We start from the raw sequence: 23,464 nt of genomic DNA on the forward strand, positions 1-23,464 counted from the left end.
ATTCCCTTTTCAACTAGGAAGAACATTTCTGCACAATTCAAATAGCCTCAGGGGTTTCTCTAGAGAAGCCCCAGCTGGAGGTCTGAATAGATGGTAGATAAGGGCAGTATACCACAGATCATAAATCCATCACTAATATAAAGGCTGCAGATAGGTTTCCATTTTAACAGCTTTGGCCAAATAAATAGTATGCTCTTCCCCATTTTTCTTTAAAACTTTTCTGTACTAAATATATTACCTTCTATGCTTATGTTCTTAAAAGTGAGGAACTATTAATGCTGCATACCATGCAATGTGATGGAGAACTTAGAGCAGGAACAATTTAGAAAATGAGAGTTTAGTTTAGTGGATCTATAAAGTCAGATATATTGTATAAGGTTAGGATTCATCAGCAGGGGTTTCTGTGCTTGGTTTCATAAAGTATGTAGAGAAAACTCTACATTTTGAACAACTAATAATCTATTTAGTAATAGCAGTAGCACTTAGACTTATATACCACTTCAAAGTTCTTTACTGTCCTCCAAGTGTAATGCTTTATTATTGTCATTTATGTTTCTTTGCAAATGCAGAAGTATTAATACATATTTTTGTTTCAAAAGTGGAAATTACTTACAATTGCTCCATTTTTATTTTTGATTTTATATTGAGGCTTAAATAAAAAATTTCAGTTAGAACCCAGTTATTCAGAGCTTCAGAGATATGTCAACTCTGAGCTTTGAATAGTCAACATATTTTACAGGTAATGGAACAACAAAAACACACCTGAATCATCAAATTGTTGCAGTAATATTACATCATGACCAATAATGTCAAAGTTCTTGGAAAGTTCCAGCAGAATCACAATGAAGAACTCACCTTGTCTCATAGTAAAGTTCAACCATCAGTGCAACCAAGATGTCTTTAATACTCAAGCCAAACTGAATCAGATTTACACATTAACAGAGTTGGAAGGAACCTTGTAGGTCATCTTGTCCAACCCCCCCCCCCCCGCCCCCAAGCAGGAGATCCTACACCATTTCTAACAAATGGCAGTCCAATCTCTTCCTGAAAGCCTTCAGTGATGAAACTTCCACAACTTCCAAAGGCAATTTGTTCCATTGGTTGATTGTTCTCACTTTCAGAAAATTTCTCCTTATTTCTAGGTTGAATCTCTCCGTGATTAGTTTCCATCCATTATTCCTTGTTTGGCCTTCAGGTGCCTTGAAAATAGCTTGACCTCCTCCTCTCTGTGGCAGCTCCTCAGATAATGGAACACTGCTATTATGCCTCCCCGGTCCTTCTCTTCACTAGACTAGTTATGCCCACTTCCTGAAACCGTTTTTCATATGTTTTAGTCTCTAGTCCCCTAATCATCCTGTTTGCTCTTCTCTGTACTTTTTCTAGAGTCTTAACATCTTTTTTATAGTGTGGTGACCAAAACTGGATGCAGTATTCCAAGCATGCTCTTACCAAGGTTTTATAGAATGGTATTAGTATCTCACTTGATCTTGATTGTATCCCTCTGTTAATGCAGCTTAGCCAATTGCATTGGCTTTTTTGGCTGCCACTGCACACTGCTAGCTCATATTTAGCTGGTTTTCTACTAAGACTCCAAGATACCTCTCAAAGTTACTGCTATTAAGTCTGGTTTCACCCAGTCTATACGTGTACTTGTAGCTTTTCTTGCCTATGTGTTAAGACTTTACTTTTCTCTACATTGAATTTAATTTTGTTAGATAGGGCTCAGTGTTCATATCTGTCAAGATCCATCTGGATCTTGAGCCTAACATCTAGGGTGTTGGGGTATTCCTACCAGGTTAGTATCATTTGCAAATTTGTTAAGTTCTCCGTCTCTTCCCTCATCTAAGTCGTTTATGAAGATATTGAAGAATACTGGGCCTAAGACGGAACCTTGTGGTACCCCACTGCTTACTTTCCTCCATTAAGGACTACTCGTTGAGTATGGTTTGTCAGCCAGTTACAAATCCATCTGGTGGTGATGCTAGCTATCTCACTTTTAGCTACCTTACCAAGAGGTAGGTTGCGGTATACTTTGTTGAATGCCTGCTAAGTCTAAGTATATTATGCCCACAGTATTTTGCTGGTCTACTAATTTAGTCATTATGTTGAAGAATGAAATAAGTTTGGTTTGACATGATCTGTTTTTAACAAACCCGTGCTAACTGCTAGTTATGACTTTACTCGTTTCTAGATGTTGGTGATCTGTTTTTTTATTGTTATCTTTTCCAGTATCTTCCTGGGTATTGATGTTAGGCTATTTTAGATTTAGATAATTAGCTTTTTTCAAATTGGATGTCACCATTCACTATTCACCTTGCAAAGATGTTAAAGACTAACAGAAATGAGCATTTCAAGACACCACAAAAATATATGATCTAGCCCAGGGGTCTCCAACCTTGGCAACTTTAAGCCTGAAGGACTTCATGGGAGTTGAAGTCTTCCAGGCTTAAAGTTGCCAAGGTTGGAGACCCCTGGACTAGCTTACCATAAATTACAACAATTCAAACTAAATGTTTGGAAATAATATATCCTATAAAATTACGATTCATGTAACACTCAGTAGAACCCAAATACATCTCTGTAATCACACAATTTCTGTCCAGAACCTGATTTGTTATAGAAACAGATTTAATTTTTGCCCATTAAGCAACCATTGAACTTGTCCAGTTTACATGAATTAGTAATACATCCCAAAGCCTACTTACCGTTCTGGCATCCCACAGAGATAAAGTCTTGTCTGCAGAGCTGGTGAGAATAATATTGGAGAAAGGAAAGAACTCGATGCTGTTTACTGAATCCTTGTGGCCACGCAAGGTATACCTGCATCGTTCACTGTAAAGTAACGCAATTAAATATCTTGAGCAATTGTGAAATGAATTAACAAAATCAAAGGACAATGTGAGTTGGCATCAACAAAGCTCAAATGGACAATAAATTTCTCCCCAATATTTATATTCAATTATTTATTAAATGTTAGAAACATTATGGTTAAAAGTTCTTGAAAGACATTACATATTAATAATGTAGCAGCTAATACAGAAGTGGGATTCAGCTGGTTCGGACTGGTTCAGGCAAACTGGTTAAGATTTTGCACAGTTCAGAGAATCGGCTAATTGCACCATTGGCTGCCCCCCCCCCGCCCCTCCCAGTCACCCCTTAACTTGCCTCGCCCGCCTTGGCATCATAGCAGCTGCTGCTCTCTGGCACCCTCGCTCGCTAGCTCACTTGCCTTGGCCATATGGTCCCTGCGGCCCAGCTCACTTGCCTGCCTTTGCCCGGCCTCTTTGCCAGCCTGAACCGAGGCAGAAGCCACTGCCTCTTTGCTGGCCTGAACCAAGGTGGCAACCATTGCCTCTTTGCCACTGCAAAGTGTCTCTAGCCGTCACCTCTTTGCCAGCACAAGGGGTCTCCAGCCACCATCTCTTTGCCAGTGCAAGCAGCCTCCAGCCGCCACCTCTTTGCTGGTGTAAGCAGCTGCCAGCCTCCATTTCTTTGCTGGCCTGAACCAAGGCAGCAGCTGCTGCTTCTTAGCTAGTGTGTGGAGCCTCCAGCCACCATCTCTTTGCTGGCCTGAACTTAGGCGCTGGAAAAGAGCGGTGGCTGGAGGCCCCTCGCGCTGGGAAAGTGGCAGCGATTGGAGGCCCCTTGTGCCGGGAAAAAGGTAGCGGAAGCAGGCCAGTGTCTCGGGGTGGAGTTGTGCCCAGCTGCACCAACGAAGGCCGGAAGTAGCCGCCCACCGTTTCCTGCTGCAAAAATATTTTTTAAAACCCTGTCAGGCAGCGAGACCCAGCAAGAGATGAGGTGTCAGAGAATCACTGTTGCTGTTGCTGCACAAAGCTAAATCCAATGCTCCAGCCACTGCTGCTTTGGTCCGCCCCACCTTTGTGCCGCCCCACCTTGCCATGAGTGACATCAAATTGGTCATGCCCACTCAGTCACATGCCCTCCTCCCAGCCATGCCCACCCAGTCATTAGAACCGGTTGTTAAATTAGATGGATCCTACAACTGAGCTAATACATATGATAAATTGATATAAACTATGTTCTTAAAAAGAACAAATGTAAAATAAGAAAATTCAAAGCAAATTAGCATGGCATGGAAACAAACCAAGAGAAAGGTGAATAAGCAGACAAAAATTAAAACAAAGACAAAAAGGAAATACAGAAAAAAACAATGAAGGTACTATATTTCAAAGTTCTGCTGCCATTCTACACTTTTAAATTAGGAATCATATTATTTGATTTTTGTCTCTTCTTGAGTAGACAGCAAGCATTTAAAGGCTGAGTTTAATTAATTTTGATACATCCTTCCAGGAATGCACAATTGCAATCCAAGATATCTAATTAATAAGGAAATGCTAATGCACTAAAGTTCCGTCCATATCAGTGGTCACCAACCAGTGGGCTGGAGACCACTGGTGGTCTGCGAGAAAATTTTGGTGGTCCGCAGAGAAATGCCCCCCCAAACACTCTCCCCAAAGCAATTAATCCAGGCTGCACAGGAATGCAAGGCTGCACCGCCCACATGGCCCGACCACCCACTGGCCTCACCCTTCGACTGAGCGTAAACCTTACCTTGAGTAGAGCCATGCAAGCTGGAACTGGAAGGTAAGACCAATGGCGGGGTAGGGAAATCTGTCCCGGAGTGTCTTGCTGACGTTGGTGGTAAAGTCAGTCTCATATTCCAGAGCTGCAGTAGTCACAAGATTGGTCCTTTGGTCATCCCAGAGCAGCTCCTCCAGTCCATGGCAGGCCGGTGCACCAGGGTGCAGCTACTTTGGGATGACCAAAGGGCCAGTCCTGTGACTACTGCAGTCTGGAATATAGGACTGACTTTCCCACCAATGTCAGCAAGCCACCGTCAGTCAAAATTCATATTAGTGGTCCGCAGGATTTAAAGTTATGAGTTTGGTGGTTCTTGAGGTCCAAAAGGTTGGCGACCCCTGGTCCATATTACACATCCAATACAAAAGGATGACAGCCAATCATTTCTGAACATTATTGCAGGGATTCAATTCTCCCCAAGTATTTTTAATTTATTTTTAAAATCATACAATATATAGCTAAGAATCCTGAAACCTGAAAACCTATTCTGAAAACAATCCTGAAATCTTTAAAAATGGAAATGAAGGGCTCTGTTTCCTTTTATATCCACTATGCCACACTCTGCCCACTGCCATCTCTGGTCACTGAAACAAATAAAAATTTCTGGCCTAATTATTGGACTGAGGTTTATGGTTGGATTCTATTATTAGGGGTCAGCAAACTCTTTAAAGGGACAGAGCATGGCGCTCCTCGGTTTCTGCAAGCACAATTGGCAGGTTTGCAGGCCAAAGAATATGGCAGTAATTGGGTGGCACTGGTCTGCCACCAAGAAGGCAACTTTTGCCCAGGACACTCAACTCCTACTCTCATCCTAGGAACTTGGCCGAGGCTCAGGCCTGGTGATCTTCTCCTGCCCACCTATCTTTTGCTCTAATAAACAATCTATCTTAATTACAACAGGTACTTCCTGTTTTTTCTTGATATACTTTAAATGTGTAATGTTATATAATGTTAAAATAAATATTGAAAGGACTCGATAAACAGGCAAAAATGCCAAACCCAGTCTGAACATATGGCTGACTGTGCAAATAACAACAACAATAATAATCTCCCAGTGAGGCACTACCTTGAAGTGGTTGTGGGGCTTGTGTGCTCTGAGGAAGATGAGAGCCATGCCAGAGGTTCAACCATACTAGACAGGTGTCATCAAAGAAGTCAGATTCAGAGTGTCACTCCCATGAAAAATATGGTGAGACATAAATTTCAGAAAGCCATATTGGCTCAGATGTCAACCAAGGTCCACACTAGATGTTGGAGTTCCTGGATATCTGGTGAAAAATGGGCTACGTGTCTCAGCTGAGCAACCAGGGCCAGCAGCTACAGAATTACTGGAAAAAAAGGTCTTTACCAGATTGAAATCAAAGAAATAATGATCTGCTATTACAAAGCAAGAAGTGGATATTTGAAATGAATGCACCAGTTCTGGAAAGAACAACATCCAGAATCAGAAATAAAAGAACAGAGGTTAGCAGATCAACATCAATTTATAATACAAAATAAAGTATTCACAGATGCAGAACTAGAAGAACTGCAAAGATTCATCCAGGGCAAAAAAAATCAAAAACTTGTCAGAAGTAACTCAGAATAGAGAAGCAAACCAGGAGGAGTTGGTAGTAGAGGAGTCCAGCAGAGATATACAATTGTTTTCATTTGGAAACCAGGAACCCACTCCTCTGCCTCATGAAGAACAAAGTTCTAACTGAAGAAGTAAAAGAATTGAAAGAAAAAAATAACTGAGCATTTAGAACAGCACAAAAACACCAGAATAAGGCTGTTTCAGTGGTGGTATTCAGCCGGTTCGCACCGAATCGGGCGAACCGGTAGCAAGAATTTGGCATGGGCCACCGAATCGGTAGTAAGTTCTGGCTGGCCACGCCCCCACCTGGTCGCTCTCCCACCCGATGCTCGCTCACCCCGCCCGCCTGGATGACATTTGCCTAAGGTATTTCTTTCTTTTCCCCCCCTCCCGATAATCAGCTGTAGATAAGATCAGCTGTGCCGGGATTTCCCTTGCTGAGGCCCAGGAAGGCAAAAAATGGAGTGAGGAGCTCAGGCCCCCCCCTCCATTTTTTTGCCTTCCAGAGCCCCAGAGGAGCCTTAGGGGAGCAAAAACGTCCCCCCAGAGGCTTCTCTGAGGCTAGGAAGCTCCCAAAGCGGAGCTTGGAGGGGTGCTGCGTGCCCCTCCCATGCTCTGTTCCTTTTCTTCCTGAGCCCCAGAGGAGCCTTGGGGAGCAAAAACGACCCCCCAGAGGCTCCTCTGTGGCTAAGAAGCTCCCAAAAATGGGTGGGGGCTGCAAAAAAAGCCACGCCCACCCAGTCACATGGCCATGCCCACCAAGCCATGCCCATCAGAACCGGTAGTAAAAGATTTTGAATCCCACTACTGCTCCCAATCATATGAACCAGGGGATACACAGGATCTACTGATTTCATCAAAATGGTAAGAGTCGTGTCACACTGTTGTCATGATGGAAGCTCCTCTGCATTCAAATAGAGGACCAATGTGTTTTACAAATGATATGCCTTATTTTACCAGCAAGGCAAGTAATTTCAATCAGTACTCTTTAATTCAATTAACATTTCTATAATTTTTGTTCTGCTTCTTTTGTGTGTTGGTGGGTGAGTGTAGTCTCTGCATGTATACATCCACATGTAGAAGTGTGTCACATCCATACATCTGCTGAGATTAAAAAAATATTCAGGAATACCTGTAGCTACAGTTTCAATTGCCAGTTCTAGCTGATGTAGTAGAGCAAGTGGGCTATGTGCAAGGCTTATACATATGTTTGACTATGGTTCATAGTTCATAGGTAATCTGCTTAAATGTGGCAGACTTTCAACAGGGAAATACCTTGTGGGGACACATTGCTTTTTGATAAAACATGAAAACAGCTAATTGGTCTCAGCTGGCCAATCAATCTTGCTAACTGTGGCTATCTTGCCACTGATAAATGAGTGAAGCCAAATGGCAAGCTATTCATCTTGTTGAAATGGGACATTGTCATGTTTTGTGGCAAAGTTCTGAACAGGAAATTTGCTTGAATATCCAACTAAGCAAAGTGCCTCTTTGGAAATGGACATAGCCTTAGTATTAAAGAAAGAAAGAAAGGAAGCCCACTTTTGGACCCTAATATGGGAAGGGTAAGTTACTTTACAGTAAAGTACAGGAGGTGTGCATTCAAAGGGGGTATCTAAAACAGGTAGTTGTCTGGATATGGGCAAGATACTTTGCAAGTGACAATCCTAGGAGCTAGGAACCAGGAAACGTTGCAGAGGAGAAGGATAAGAGCCCTTATTCATGGTACATACTGTAGACTCCCAAACTTCTAACTGCAAAACATAGGGTCACATTATACCTGAACGCACTGTACCCATGAGGGTGGGATTTAGATACATTTCTCTAATTCCACTAATGTTCAAAAACATTATTGAAGCAATAAAGCTTTTAAAAAGTAAATATCCTGGAATATACAACAATGTCTCTCAAAAAAAGATTAGACTGAAATTACAATATTTGCCTCTATTACTATAGTCTCAACAGATTTTTTTTAAAAATAACATTTTAGGGGGGAAACCACATTCTTTCTTTTAGATAAATGCATTCAGTTACATAAAATTAGTTAAACAAAGTCCCATCTTATATCACCTCTTGGAATATTTCATCAAAAGTATGAATAAACAAAACAATCTTAAATTCTTTGTCCTGTATTCCAGGTCAAAGTACACAACTTACATAATTACTTATTATTAACCATGTGATATTAATACTATTATTATTCATTAATTTACAGTCAGAGATCAAACCAATTACATTCTATGAAAATTAAGAAGCCTTCCTTCTGATCATAGGAAAAGTATACAAGGGATCAATCTACTTAAACAATGAAACATGTTTTTAAGAGTCAGTCATATAAGTTATTTCGGGACAAATAAAGAAGCAGGATAGATCACTACAATTATTCTTAGCTTCACAATCTAGGGCTGTAAACCATCATTATAAGCCAACCTAAAGTTTAATATCTGCACAACCAAATGAGTGCCCTTATTTACATACGGTAGTTCAAACTAAAACAACAAAAAATATGGAAAATTGTGGTATTTTAAAGTATATTACTAAACTGAAACACAAGGTGTAAAAGGACATGAGATACTTACAAAAGGCTCTATTTCTCAAATATATCAAAAGCAATTTACACTAGAGAAAATCAGGAGGAATTAAGGTACCTTACACAATATTGTTCTGCATAGAATACTGAGTTCATTAAATGGGCAGTAATCTTTCATGACAATCAAAATGCCCTTTGCAACGGTTTTTATAAAGCAATATGATACAATAAATTGTGGCTGGGTGATGTACAGCAACCTACACTCTTGAGTTCTAATTCCTTTCGCAATCAAGTAGTTCTGACTTCTCTCAAACTAATCTGTGCCTGCTATGTAATTGGGGAATCAAGGCTGGACAGGGGTATTGGATAAAGAGTCTGAATTCTGATCCATTCTTGCTCTGTTCTGCATTTACTTCAGAAGTGATTTGCCACTGCCTATAAATGATTGGCCTAAGATCAGCCATCTGAATTTATGCCTAAAGCAGGACTAGAAGCAGAGGTGGTATTCAGCAGGTTCTGACCAGTTCTGGAGAATCGGTAGCGGAAATTATGAGTAGTTCGTAAAACCGGCAAATTCCACCTCTGACTGGATATTTTACAGTATCCTTCCCCTGCCACGCCCACCAAGCCACAGAACCAGTAGTAAAAAAATTTGAATCCCACCACTGACTAGAAGTCATGTTTTTCTGGTTTCTAACCTAATGCCTTAACCGTTACAGTAAAGCTGTTCTCTACATTATTGTTTATTTTGTCTAAAAATACGTTTTCTCCCCATTTAAATTTACACATATAAAAAAATAAACAGATTATAAACAGTCACGTACCTGTTCAGGTCCCAGACTTTACTTGTTTCATCCATAGAGGCAGATGCAACAAAATCACCACATGAATGCCAAGAACAATCCAACACTGCATAGCTATGACCTTCTAGTTTCAGAATGCACCCACCCTTCGTGAAGTCCCATAAACGAACTGTTTTGTCTCCACTTGAAGTAACAAGTTTGGATCCACTGTAATTAAAAAACATAAATCTGATTTAGAACTTTAAGAAAGTTCTTACACAGCTGCTTAATTAAATTTCCCAAGTCAATATGATGAAAATCTCCATTTTTCATACTACTACTACTACTACTACTACTACTACTACTAGTACTACTACTACTATTTTCAAATGCTCGAAGAAATGTAATACTTTATATTTCTACTATAAAGTAGAAATATAAAGTATTATATTTCTGTAATGGAGTATACTGTTGATTGGAAGCTGTGGGAAAGGTTGCCTAATCTTGTTTAAGTACTACATTAAAGACAAAGCAGAGTAAGGGGCAAATGGAAGAGGATGGAAGAGGAATTCAGCTTACAGATCCCAGTAATAAATAGAAGACTGTTTCCATTTTTAAAAGATAGGCTTTCAAGAAGGAGAGGTTTTTTTCTACTGAAAATGTGTAATAGTTTAAACCAAGCACATATACACATAACTTTTAATGTTTAAAAATTATTTCCATTATAATATTACATTCTTAAAACATCAGCACTTTTCTGAAAATTATTTGTTTAACAAATTGGAAAAATAAAGAAAAAATGAAAATCTGCATGAATTACCGTATTTGCCGGCGTATAAGACGACTTTTTGCCCTGAAAAACATGCCTCCAAGTGGGGGGTCGTCTTATACGCCGGCAAATACGGGTATATATTCTTCGCCTTGTTGGTGAGGAGGCTCGCTTCTCCCTCTCCTTGAGGTCATAGCAGGCGCTGGCTTATGCAAAGGGTTCCTCGTAAATTAGCTGCAGATCTCAGAGCGGGGACTTTGCATTCAGTTGTAGCCTTGAGTGTCGGGTTACCCGTAGCTCTGCCAGGGAGGGATTACGCCCTGCAATCCGGCCGGCTCCTCTCGCTGAGGTGGGGCGGAGGTGGGATGTGGGTCCCTACTACCGCTAAGGCTCAGCTAGAGGTAGCGCAGCTCTTGACCCGGCTTGCTCGGTTTCTTCCTTCCGTTTGTTTTGCTTCGCTGGCGATTTCACCTTTTGTGGAGCTGGGCGAAGGGACTGATTGGACTCCGCCTCTGGGGCTTAGACGTTACCCAGAATCAACCTGGTTTTCAGGCGCGTCCTTGGATGGACTCGGGAAAGGCAGGTGGAGAGGCTAGAAAGAAAAAGGATCTGGAACTCCTTCTTTCCTGCCAGATCCCTGGCAAGCAGCGTTGGGTAAGACCAGGCAGGGCCTGGCGTTTTCGAAAGGACTTGCCTGTTGAGTGACATCAGCTTCTGAACTAAAGCCCACTATGTCAGATACAATAAAGCAGAATGGGTGTCTTTTTCTCTTTAAAGACGAAACAGAGGTTGGGGGTGGGAAGAGAAGAAGGGGCGATCATGTTAAAATGACAACTTTCTAGATCCAGTCCCGAAGGGGAAAGGAAAAAAACACAAACGCCTAATTTCCTTAATTTCACTGCGATTTCTCCTCTTTCTCACATCCCACATTGTCTTCTCTTGCTGCGGGAGCAATGTCACCTTTTTACTCTGGTATCGATGGAAAAGCAGGTTTGGCAGTGGTATCAAGTAAAAGACAAGTGAAAGGCTGAGGAGGATTGACATCAAGATCAACTTATCTTCATTATGGGCAGCTTTGCAGGGTAGTTCATATTTCAGTTCATATTTCAGTTCATATTTTAGCAAGCATAATTTAATGATAGTGGCTGGCAAGTCAAATCTTAGATGCATTGCTAAAATGGGATCTGCAAATGTGGGGTTTTCAGAAAGCTAAAGGAAGGGGAGTGTGGGTGTGAAAATTTGGATATAATTAATCATGGCTAGTTTAAAATGCAACATTGCCACAATTAATATCAGAGTGAAAATTATGCTTCTGCAGGCCATATTTGTGTCTTTCCGGCTTAGCTGAAATAGAATTCTTTTAATAAAGTTGCCTGTCCATGACAAGTCATGGTAAATGGGTAATTTGAAATTTAGGCACACACACACATTTTATAAAACTATGAACTATAACCTGCTCTGAATCGGAAAATTACTTATGTTCTATTATTTGGCATACTTTCACAGCCTTGTGAGTTTTCCTGCATGTCATAAGCATTTGAATATAAATTAACATGTTGAAATCAAATCTGATGTTCTTTTACCTTTTATTTGGTATGTGGAAGGTGTGCGGAAGAGGGGTAGTCTTATACGGCGAGTATATAACAAACTCTATATTTTGAGTGGAAATGTTGGGGGTCGTCTTATACGCCCAGTCGTCTTATACGCCGGCAAATACGGTACTATTGTTACATAAGATAATTCATATAGGAGTTTAATAAAAATCTGATTTAAAAAGAAGTTTAATCAAATGTCTGATTTAAAAAGAATGCATTTATTCTCTTTATATGCCACCTGACTCCAGGTAGTTTACAATATAGATAAAATGCCAATAAAATAATAAATAAATAATAAAAATAATAAAATCCATTCATAGAACAAATAATAAGTAAACATTAAAAACAACAAATAAGTCCATTGCTGACTTAAATGTAATTAAGCGTTTTAGTGACAATTCAATAAATAAATAAATAAATAAATATGCTCTATGAAAGAGGACTGTTTTAATCATCATCTGAAACATTGCCACATAGGGAATACCTAAATGTTGGTCGGGATGGAAGAGAAATTGTTCAGATATTTAGGTCCCAATCGCCCTGCTTTCTTTTATGATCTTCCTATGATATCATGTAAGTAAGCATTGAGAAAATAATTCTGACCTTTTAAATTGGTCCTCAAGACTTACTGGCAATCAGTGCAATTCCCACATAACAGGGGCTATTTTGATAAACAAGTTAATACCAGTCACCAAGTGGGTCAACATGCTCTGTCTCAAACGATATACAAGAACTCACTTGTTCCTACAACTACTTCAAACTACTCCGTATCACCATACTCTACAGCTCTATCTCATAGGTAACTATTTTCTCTTTATTCCATTTATTAACTATTATTCGTAAAGTGTTACTCTCAAGGCATTATAAGAATTATGTGTGTGTTCTTTGAAAATGACGGAAATGGACAAATATCATAAATAGATATGTAGTGTTATCGATAGATATGAAATCCAATGTGATACAGTGGTTAAAGTACTGGACAGGAAGTAGAGAGAGATCAGGTTTTGGTCTTCTCATAGGCAAAAATGACAGCTGGGTGAGATTGGGCCAATTATTCTTTCTCAGACCTAATCTAGGTATGTAGTTCATCCTTTCATCCTATTGGACAGAATGGTAGAGTACAGTCCACGATCTTCAATAAAGAGTCCTTTATCTTGTAGGGGATTGAGTTGGATGGATGATTATATTAAAAGAGAAAGACAAGAGATCCAAGAAGAACCCACCATGGTTGCATAAAGATTTCTCCGATAAATTAAAAGAAAAAAAAAGGATTAGTATAAAAATGGAAAGAGGGACACATAACTAAAGCAGAATCCCAGTACGTAGCCTGAATCTGCAATGATGAAATCAGGAAAGCTAAGGCTCAAAATGAACTAAGAGTTGCAACAAATGTTAACAATAATTTTTAAGTATGAGAACCAGCAGTATGCTGCAGCTGCCAAAAATGTCAATACCATCCTTGGTTGCATCAAGAGAGAAATAGTATCAAGATCATGTGAAGTTTTGGTTGTTGTTTTAACCATTTATAGAAGATAGAACATAGAATAATAGAGTTGGAAGGGATCTTAGTGGTCTTCTAGTCCAACCCCCTGCTTGAGCAGGAGATCCTATATCATTTCAGACAAATGGTTGTCCAGTCTCTTTTTGAAAGCCTTCAGTGATGGAGCACCCACAACTTCTGAAGGCAAGTTATTCCATTGGTTAATTGCTCTCACCATTAGGAAATTTCTCCTTAGTTCTAGGTTGCTTCTCTCCTTGATTAATTTCCAACCATTGTTTCTTGTGTTGCCTTTTGGTGCTTTGGAAAATAGTTTGACCCGCTTAAATATTGGAACAGTACTATCATGTTGTCCCTAGTCCTTCTTTTCATTACTAGACATACCCAAATTCTGCAACCATTCTTTGTACTTCAGTTTCATCATTTGTACTTCTTCATTTTTCTTGCTGATTCTATCTCTCTATTGATGCAGCCCAGTATTGCATTAGCTTTTTTGGCTGCTGCCTCACATTGTTGACTCATATTTAAGTGATTGTCCACTAGCACTCCAAGTTCCCTCTCGCAGTTATTGACAGTTACTGGCATAAAGGGATAGAATCAAAATGATATGAACTTCTAGTACCCCTTTACAAAGCCTTAATAAGATCAACCTTGCAATACTACATCAAATTCTGGTCACTACAATATAAAAAAAGATGTTGAAGCTCTGGAAAGATTGCAGAGAAGAGCAACAAAAATGATTAGATGAGTGGAGGCTAAAATATACAATGAACGGTTGCTATTTTTAGGAGCCTTTCAATATTGGAACAGTGCTATCTAGACCATCTTTTCATTATACTAGACATACCCAATTCCTGTAATCTTTCTTCGTATTTTTGTCCAATATCCTACACATGTCCACGACATATGATAATATGACCCAGGTGTCTGGTGGCATTTCCAATATTTGGCTGATTTATCTTTAAACATCCTTGCCAACCTCGCCGGGGCTAAATGCCATCTATAAAACACTTTATACAAGTTTTCTTTATATGCAGTTGACATTGTTAACTTATAATTTCTATCCCATAATTTCTGCCATTTATCTAGTTCTATTGTATAACCAAAGTTTTTTGCCCATGCTATCATTTTCTCCTTCACTTGTTCCTCTTTTAATTTAATACCCAACAAATAAATATACAAACAAATAAATATACAAATAAATATATTTTTATCAATCTTCTTCTGTCCTGTTAGTATCTTATTCAATTCTGTCAGTTCTCTATAGAAACCATATAATTTAGCATCTTTTTCATATCTAGATTGTATTTGCACGTGTGAATACCAAACCACATCGATCCCTTGCTCACCCAATTCTTATTTAGTTTTAAGCTCACCCTTTTCATTCAAAATATCTTTATATCTAATGATATTTCCCATATTGAAAATGTTTGGATGAATAAGTGCTTCCATTGTCAAAAGCCAAAGTGGTATTTTCAAATAGTGCTGTTCTCTGATTTTCTCCCATACTAACAATAAAGCATTTCTTATATGTCTTTGAAACTAACCATGTATCTTGTTTTTTCCATACCATGGGAAGGCATGCCAACCCAATTGCAAATCATGTCCCTTCAGAGTCAATAATCTTGTATTCCTCAGTGCAATCAATTCTTTCATCCATGTTAACACCGCGGCCTGGTAGTATAATTCCCAGTTTGGCAGTCTAAAACCTCCTCTTGTTCTTGTATCCTGTAATATTTTAAAATTAATTCCTGCTTTTTTCCCTTGCCATATATATTTTAATATTATTTTGTTAAGATCCTCAAAATATATTTTCCAGCTTTATCGGGACTGTTTGCAACAAATACAATAATCTCTGTAATATATTCATTTTAATTGTAGCTATCCTTCCCATTAGCGATAGTTGCAGACCTTTCCATTTTTCCAAATCTACCTTAATTTTTTGTATCAATTTATAATAATTATCTTCTTTAATCGTTACACATTTTGCTGTTAATTGGATCCCTATGTATTTTACCTTCTTGGTAATCTGAATATCTAATCTCTTCATTAACTCTTTTTTCTGCTTATCTGTGATATTCTTTACTAAAATTTTGGGTTTTTTCTCTGTTTATTTTCAATCCTGCCACAACTGAGATCAAGTGAGGTCCTAATACTACTCTATAAAGCCTTAGTAAGACCACACCTACTGCATCCAGTTTTGGTCACCATATTATAAAAAGATGTTGAGACTCTAGAAAAAGTACAGAGAAGAGCAACCAGGATGATTTGGGGATTGGAGACTAAAACATATGAAGAACGGTTACAGGAACTGGGCATGGCATCCCACCCTTGATAGGACCTGATGGTAAAGACTGCAACGAAGACACCATTAAAGCCAACATCTTTAACACATTCTTCGGCTCAGTATTTGTAAACAGCAATGGATCATGCCCAGTATTTCCTAGCCGTACCACAGATAACAACAATGATCTAATACATATCGATTTTACAGAAGACAATGTTGAAAAAGCACTACACAATCTAAAACCATCCCTATCTACTGGACCGGATGGAATATGTGCCTACTTCTTAAAAAAGCTATCCACTGCCATAGCCAAACCTCTAAGCATAATCTTTGAAAAATCTTTCAGGACCAGCTCCTTGCCTAACCTATGGTCACAAGCCACAGTCATCCCCATCTTCAAAAAGGGAGACCCAAGCCTAGTTGAAAATTACAGACCAATCTCCTTATGCTGCGTCACCTGTAAAGTCATGGAATCAATTATTAACCAATCCATCATCCTCCACTTAGAGACAAACAACCTACTCTCCAATAAACAATTTGGTTTCAGAAAAAAACTATCCTGTAATCTGCAACTCTTACACTGCAAAAACATATGGACGACACAACTCGACCAGGGCAAAGCAATAGATGCAATCTACATAGACTTCTGTAAAGCCTTTGATTCAGTGGTACACGACAAACTACTCCTAAAAATAAAATCCTATGGTATCTCTGGACAACTGAATAACTGGATAGAAGCATTCCTGGAAAACAGACAACAAATGGTCAAAATTGGGAGCGTCCTATCAAATCCAGTACCTGTCAATAGTGGTGTCCCCCAAGGCAGTGTTCTAGGACCAACTCTCTTCATACTCTACATAAATGACCTCTGTGATCATATCAAGAGCAATTGCATTCTTTTCGCTGATGATGTAAAGCTGTTCAATACCACAGACAATACTGCTACCCTACAAAAAGATCTTGACTATGTATCAGAATGGTCAAACAAATGGCAACGTCAAATCTCAACAAATAAATGCTCTGTCTTACATATTGGCAAAAAAAATCAGAAAATAAAATACAAGCTGAATAGTCAAGATCTTGTTGATGACCCAAGCTCTGTAAAGGACCTTGGAATACTCACCTCTAATGATCTAAGTGCTAGAGCCCACTGCAACTACATAGCCAAAAAGGCATTAAGAGTTGTTAACCTAATCCTACGTAGCTTTTTCTCTGGTAATATCACACTACTAACCAGAGCATACAAAACATTTGCTAGACCAATACTCGAATACAGTTCATCAGTCTGGAACCCACATTACGTATCTGATATTAGCACAATTGAGAAAGTCCAGAAATATTTCACAAGAAGAGTTCTCCACTCCTCTACTCGTTGTAGAATACCTTATGTAGAATACTCGTTGCAGAATACCTTATATCTCCACTCCTCTACTCGTTGTAGAATACCTCCACTCCTCTACTCGTTGTAGAATACCTTACCTTACGTTGTAGAATACCTTATAGAATACCTTGAAATTCTAGAACTAGAAAACCTTGAATTACGCCGTCTTCGGTCTGATTTAAGCATGGTATATAAAATCATACATTGCAATGTCCTACCTGTCAATGAATACTTCAGCTTCAACCATAACAACACAAGAGCACACAATAGATACAAACTCAAAGTTAACCGCACCAAACTTGATTGCAGGAAATACGACTTCAGCAATAGAGTGGTCAATGTCTGGAATACTCTACCCAACTCTGTAGTTTCTTCCCCAAACCCCAAAAACTTTAACCTTAGACTGTCTACTATTGACCTCACCCCTTTCCTAAGAGGTCTGTAGGGGCGTGCATAAGCGCACCAACGTGCCTACCGTCCCTGTCCTATTGTTTCTCTTATTCTTCTTTTATTTTTCTTATATGTACCCATTTCATGTATTCACAACTATGTATACACTTATACTTATTATCTTGTAAACAATTGGCAAATCAAATAAATAAAAATAAATAAATAAATGGCTAGTTTAGTGAAGAGAAGGACTAGGGGAGACATGATAGCAGTGTTCCAATATTTGAGGGGCAGCCACAGAGAGGAAGGGGTCAAGCTATTTTCCAAGGCACCTGTAGGCCAGACAAGGAATAACGGATGGAAACTGAACAAGGAGAGATTTAACCTGGAAATAAGGAGAAACTTGACAGTGAGAACAATCAACCAATGGAAAAGCTTGCCCTTGGAAGTTGTGGGAGCGTCATCACTTAATCTGTTATCTGCATGATCTTCTATTTTTTTCATTAGCTTAAACCTTGTTTCTTGTGGATCTTCTAAGATAAAAACTAAATCATCTGCAAATACCTTTAACTTATACTCTTCCTTTTTAATTTCCATACCATTTATCTCTCTATCTTGTCTAATATTTCTATTCAGTACTTCCAGAGTCAATACAAATAATAATGGCAACAAGGGACATCCTTGTCTTGTACCCTTCTTAATATTAACACTTTCAGTCATATCTCCATTTACCATCACTTTTGTGGTTTGTTTGTAATATATTGCCTTAATCATTTTAATAAATCTCTCCCCAAAGTCCATCTCTTTTAATTGTGCAAATATAAACTGCCAGTTCACATTGTCAAACACCTAAAAGATCAACATCATTTGCTTCTCTGGATGCACTTCATAGTACTCTAGTGTATTCAAAATTATTCTATTATCTTTAATTTGTCTCTTAGGTAAAAAGCCATTTTGATCTGAGTGTATAAACTGATTTAAAAATCTCTGTAGTCTTTCTGCAATAATTGATGCAAATATGTTATAATCCGTATTCACTAGTGATATCAGCCTATAATTTTTAGTCTGTTGCAAGTCTGAGTCTTCTTTTGGTATGAGAGTAACATAAGCTTCCATCCAAGAATTGGGTACCTTCGCCTCTAACAATAAATCATTGAACAGTTCTAACTTTATATTACTTAAAGAGTCTTGCAAGTCTTTATATAATTCTGCCGGTAGTCCATCCGGGCCTGGTGTTTTGCCATTCTTTTGTCTTTTAATTGCTTCCGTAAATTCCATCATTGTTATTCTTTCTTCTAATGCTGTTTTAACTGTTTCTGGTACTGTTGGTAATTTTGCTTTTTGTAGGCATTGTTTTATTTTATCTTCTGAAATTGTCTCTTGATCATATAATTTGTCATAATATTTTGGAATTCTTTTTTTATCATCATTTTGATAGTGGTATCCCTTCATCATCTATTGGTTGGTCAATCAATTTCTTTTCTTTCTCCTTTTTCAATTTGTATGCCAGCCATATTTCTGGTTTATTTGCATTTTAAAAAAAGTTTTGCTTAGCGCTTTTGATATTTTGTGCTTGTTCTTCTTTTTCCATCAAATTCAACTTACGTTTTTTAAAAATTTTAAAATTTTGATTTTTTATCTTCTTTTTTGTGGATCTTTCTGTAGTTCATTCTCTAATCTCTTGTATTCTTTTTCTAGTTTCATTTGTGCTTATCTCCTCTTTTTATTTCTCTTTCCCACATGTTATAATTAATCCTCTAATATACACCTTTGCGGTATCCCATAAATTTTGTAGTGAGGTTTCTTTTTTTCTATTTTCTTTAAAGAAAAAAACCAATTCTCTTTCCATAAACTAAGTATATTCCTTTTCTTTTAATATTGTTTGATTCATTGTCCATCTTGGTTTCTTTTTTTTGTCCTTTCCATATAGCTTTATTCAGGTTATGATCTGCCCAAATGCTTGTTTCAATATTTATCTCTTGTATGTTAGATCTTAGCTCTGCTAATAACCACATCATATCTATTCTGGACCAGGACATATGTCTATTTGAATAAAATGAATATTGTTCTTTCTTGGGATAAGTCTCTCTCCAAACATCTTGAATACTTAGTTCTTCCACCATTTTAAAGAGGGCTTTTGGAAGTATTTTCCTAGCATTCTTATTTGTTTTTCTAGTTTTATAATCCAGTGTTGAGTCTACAATTGCATTAAAGTCTCCTATTATACATATACTTTGGTACTTCAATTCTATTATTTTCGTATGCAACCTGGTTGGTATCCATTGTATCCACACTGAGTCCACAATTACATTAAAGCCTACTAGAGAGTTTTAGGACCATAGCCCTGTGGAAAGTTGAAAAACTTTCTAGAAGTACGCAAATGACTTCCACAACAAGATGCCAACAACATGCTAAGTTGGAGAACTATACTTTTTTTAAGTTAAAGGAAAACGTAGAGAAATTTCCATTTCAGGCAATTCAGGCATTGAAAACATTAATGGAAAGTAGCTGGCCTATAATGAGGAATAGAAAATCTGAAGCCCAGGAAAATAAAATGCTAAGAGGACAACCAGGAAAGTAGATTTTCCCCTCTCAGGAGGACTTTATAAAAGGGGGAAACAGTCTTAATTTTATATTTATCACAGTGCATTTATGTTTTCCTCCTTGAAGGCTTGCTGTAGGCTAGATAATACGAAAGTTCCAGCTGATAGCAACCAGACAGACGTTTAGTTAATTTGGACAGCAAGCTAGGATCAGAGAGATTTGCTGCAGTACAGAGAATATTTTATTTATGGACTGAAATCTAAATTGTGTAAATTTTTTCTGGTGTCTGTGCTTATTTAAGAATCTAGAGAAAATACCAATGACAAAAATAAAATTGACATTAAAATAAAATGGACATCCACATGTATCTAAAAACTAAAAGATTAAATTAGATGAGACCTGGAAATCTGATATAGAAGCATGTGGACTAAAATTTACAATGTACTGAAAGTAATCACTTTTAACAGGTTAAGGCCCAAAAGAATCAATGCTGGTTTCCAGCACTATTTTTACTTACCTTGGATGAAAGCAGCATCCAGAAAGCCAATCTGTGTGACCTTCACCCTTCAGGATAATGTTCCCATTAGGAAAGGCCCACATTTTCCATAAGTGATCATCACTTCCAGTGACAACAATATCTTTTCTTGGATGTAAAGCCAAGCTGTAAGGAGTAAATAGAGAAAGTGAAGGTTAAAACTGAACAAAAAGGAGCATATTGATTTGGGTGTAGTTTGGAATTCAGGGTCATGTTCCTTTCTGGTAAATATAGTAGTTTGCTCCAAAGGTTGCTAATTTGAGAAAGTGAAGATGGGTTGGGCTTTTTACATCTAAAGATCTTCTGTGTTGATCTCATTTCTAGCTTTGTTCCCATATTATGATATGTCATGCTAGAAAAAGCCTTTTTGAGAGCAGAAGTTAACTCAGCAAAGAATCGGAAACAGAACCTAAGTAATGTTAGTTTCTGAGCTCTTTCAGTCCAGTTTTTTAACTATTACCATTTTTTATTCAGAGAACAAAAACTAATACCAGTTCCTTTTTTTTTCTTGGTCCTACTGTTTATTGGAATCTGTTTTTGGCAGATATATGCACAGACATACATTATAAAAGTAGCCCTTTTATAAAATTAATATTTTCTTTTCACACACTGTTACACATAGAAATATACATGTAACTTCCCTGTAACAAAAATAGCAAAAGGGGAAAATTATCACAATTTTGTCAGAACAGTAAACAGAAAACTGTTGCTCTTAATGTAATAACATATGTGCTTCAGGAGATAACATGAAATGATGAATAAAGGCATTTGAATTACTATACAGCATGTAGGAAACACACTACAATTAATTGGAAAACTAATTCTGCACCAAGTGAGAAATCAAGTAGATTCCTAAGCAAGCTAGCTGACAACTTTGTTATCCAAAAGATAGAGGAGGGAACTAGAGGGATACCCATACTAGACTTAATTCTTACAAACAGAGAAGAAGTGATAGAGGGAGTTGAACCTGCAGGAACCTTGGGTGAGAGTGAGCATGTCATACTAGAATTCAACATAACACAAACACAAGCAATAGAACATAATGACACCAGAGTCTTAGATTTTAAAAGAGATGATTTTAATAAACTCAGAGAGAACTTGGGAAAGATTGCTTGGATTAAAGTCCTAAAGATGAAAACAACTCAAGAAGCTTGGGAAACTCTGAAAAGTACAATCATAAAAGCCCAGACCAGCACAATACCACTGAGAAAGAAAAACAAGAAATCCAATATGGAACCAGCATGACTGGACAAAGATCTCTCTGACAAATTGAAAGACAAAAAGGACAAGTACAAAAAATGGAAAGAGGGACACAAAACTAAGGCAGAATATCAGCAGATAGCCAGAATCTGCAAAGACGAAGTCAGAAAAGCAAAGGCTCAGAACAAACAAAGACTTACAACAAAAGTCAAAGATAATTTTAAAAAGTTTCTTCCAACATATAAGTAACAAGAAAAAAATCAAGAAAACAGTCGGTCCACTAAAGAGAGAGGACGGCAAGGAAGTAACAGACAACAGAGAGAAAGCATTCTTCAACATAGTGACTAAATTAGTAGACCAGCGAAATACTGTGGGCATAATATACTTAGACTTCAGCAAGGCATTCGACAAAGTAGACCACAACCTCCTTCTTGGTAAGCTAGAAAAAAGTGAGATAGATAGCATCACCTTCAGATGGATTCGCAAATGGCTGACAAACCATACTCAACAAGTAGTCCTTAATGGGTCTAAATCTACATGGAGGGATGTAAGTAGTAGGGTGCCACAAGGTTCCATCTTAGGCCCAGTATTCTTCAATATCTTCATAAATGACTTTGATGAGGGAATAGAAGGAGAACTTACCAAATTTGCAGATGATACTAACCCGGCAGGAATAACTAACACCCTAGAAGATAGGCTCAAGATCCAGATGGATCTTGACAGACTTGAATACTGGGCCCTATCGAACAAAAGGAAATTCAATGTAGAGAACAGTAAAGTCTTACACTTAGACAAGAAAAACCAAAATACGCATATAGATTGGATGAAATCAGGCTTAATAGCAGTAACGGTAAGAGGGAACTTGGAGGCTCAGTGGACAACCTGTTAAATATGAACCAGCAGTGTGCAGCAGCAGCCAAAAAGCCAATGCAATCCTAAATTGCATTAACAGAGGGATACAATCAAGATCAAGTCAGGTACTAATACCACTTTATAAAGCCTTGGTAAGACCACACCTAGAATACTGCATCCAGTTTGGGTCACCACACAATAAAAAAAGATGTTGAGGCTCTTGAAAAAGTGCAGAGAAGGGCAATCAGGATGATTAGGGAACTGGAGACTAAAACATATGAAAAACGGTTACAGGAACTGGGCCTGGCTAGTCTAGTGAAGAGAAGGACCAGGGGAGACATGATAGCAGTGTTCCAATATTTGAGGGGCTGCCACAGAGAGGAAGGGGTCCTGCTATTGTCACGTCCCCACGGCATGCTGGAACCGTGACACCGAGCATTCCACTGCGTCTGAATATTCTACCGTGTTAGGAAGTACCTGCTAGCCAACCGACACGGGGTTCGGAATTGCCGATGGAGATTGACAACGAGCCTTGATGACGTCAGACACTGAACTATCACAAGTCGTGGGCGACTATCGGAGAACGATGAACATGCTGACCATTAAAATAATGACATCGGGGGGTGGATATTCACTGGGCGGGCACAGGGGGATTGGTGGGCTATGGAGAGTATAACGTGGCGAGGGTATGGTAAAGGAGGGTGGATAATTAACGGACGAATGCACAGTATCTGGGGGTTACATAGTGACCAGAAATTAAGCAGTACCGTTCACCGGACAGTGGATAAATTCATTACATTATTATCTGGTGTATAAATACAGCTCTGGCTACGAGGTGCGCCAGAGCTGACTTTACTATCATCTAGATGCTGGTTGTTACCCGAATCCGGAGCAGTATATGGACGAACAAAGACTCATTT

General features: G+C 38.4%; 1 protein-coding gene across 3 annotated transcripts in view; it reads right to left on the reverse strand.

The window, feature by feature from the left end:
* SPAG16 (sperm associated antigen 16) overlaps nucleotides 1-23,464 on the reverse strand; it is a 204,557-nt gene that overhangs the window by 107,558 nt on the left and 73,535 nt on the right. For all 3 annotated transcript variants that reach the window (XM_087949368.1, XM_087949367.1, XM_087949369.1), the window contains 3 exons: nucleotides 20,475-20,618; nucleotides 9,536-9,721; nucleotides 2,706-2,832 (listed from right to left, as the gene is read on the reverse strand). In XM_087949368.1, coding sequence (XP_087805494.1) covers nucleotides 2,706-2,832; nucleotides 9,536-9,721; nucleotides 20,475-20,618 — 457 coding nt within the window. The remainder of the gene's footprint in view (nucleotides 1-2,705; nucleotides 2,833-9,535; nucleotides 9,722-20,474; nucleotides 20,619-23,464) is intronic.

This window comes from Notechis scutatus, chromosome 1 (assembly GCF_049901735.1).
Source record: "Notechis scutatus isolate UNSWTSFEM ecotype Mainland chromosome 1, rNotScu1.2, whole genome shotgun sequence".
In the NCBI taxonomy this organism is placed as follows: domain Eukaryota; kingdom Metazoa; phylum Chordata; class Lepidosauria; order Squamata; family Elapidae; genus Notechis; species Notechis scutatus.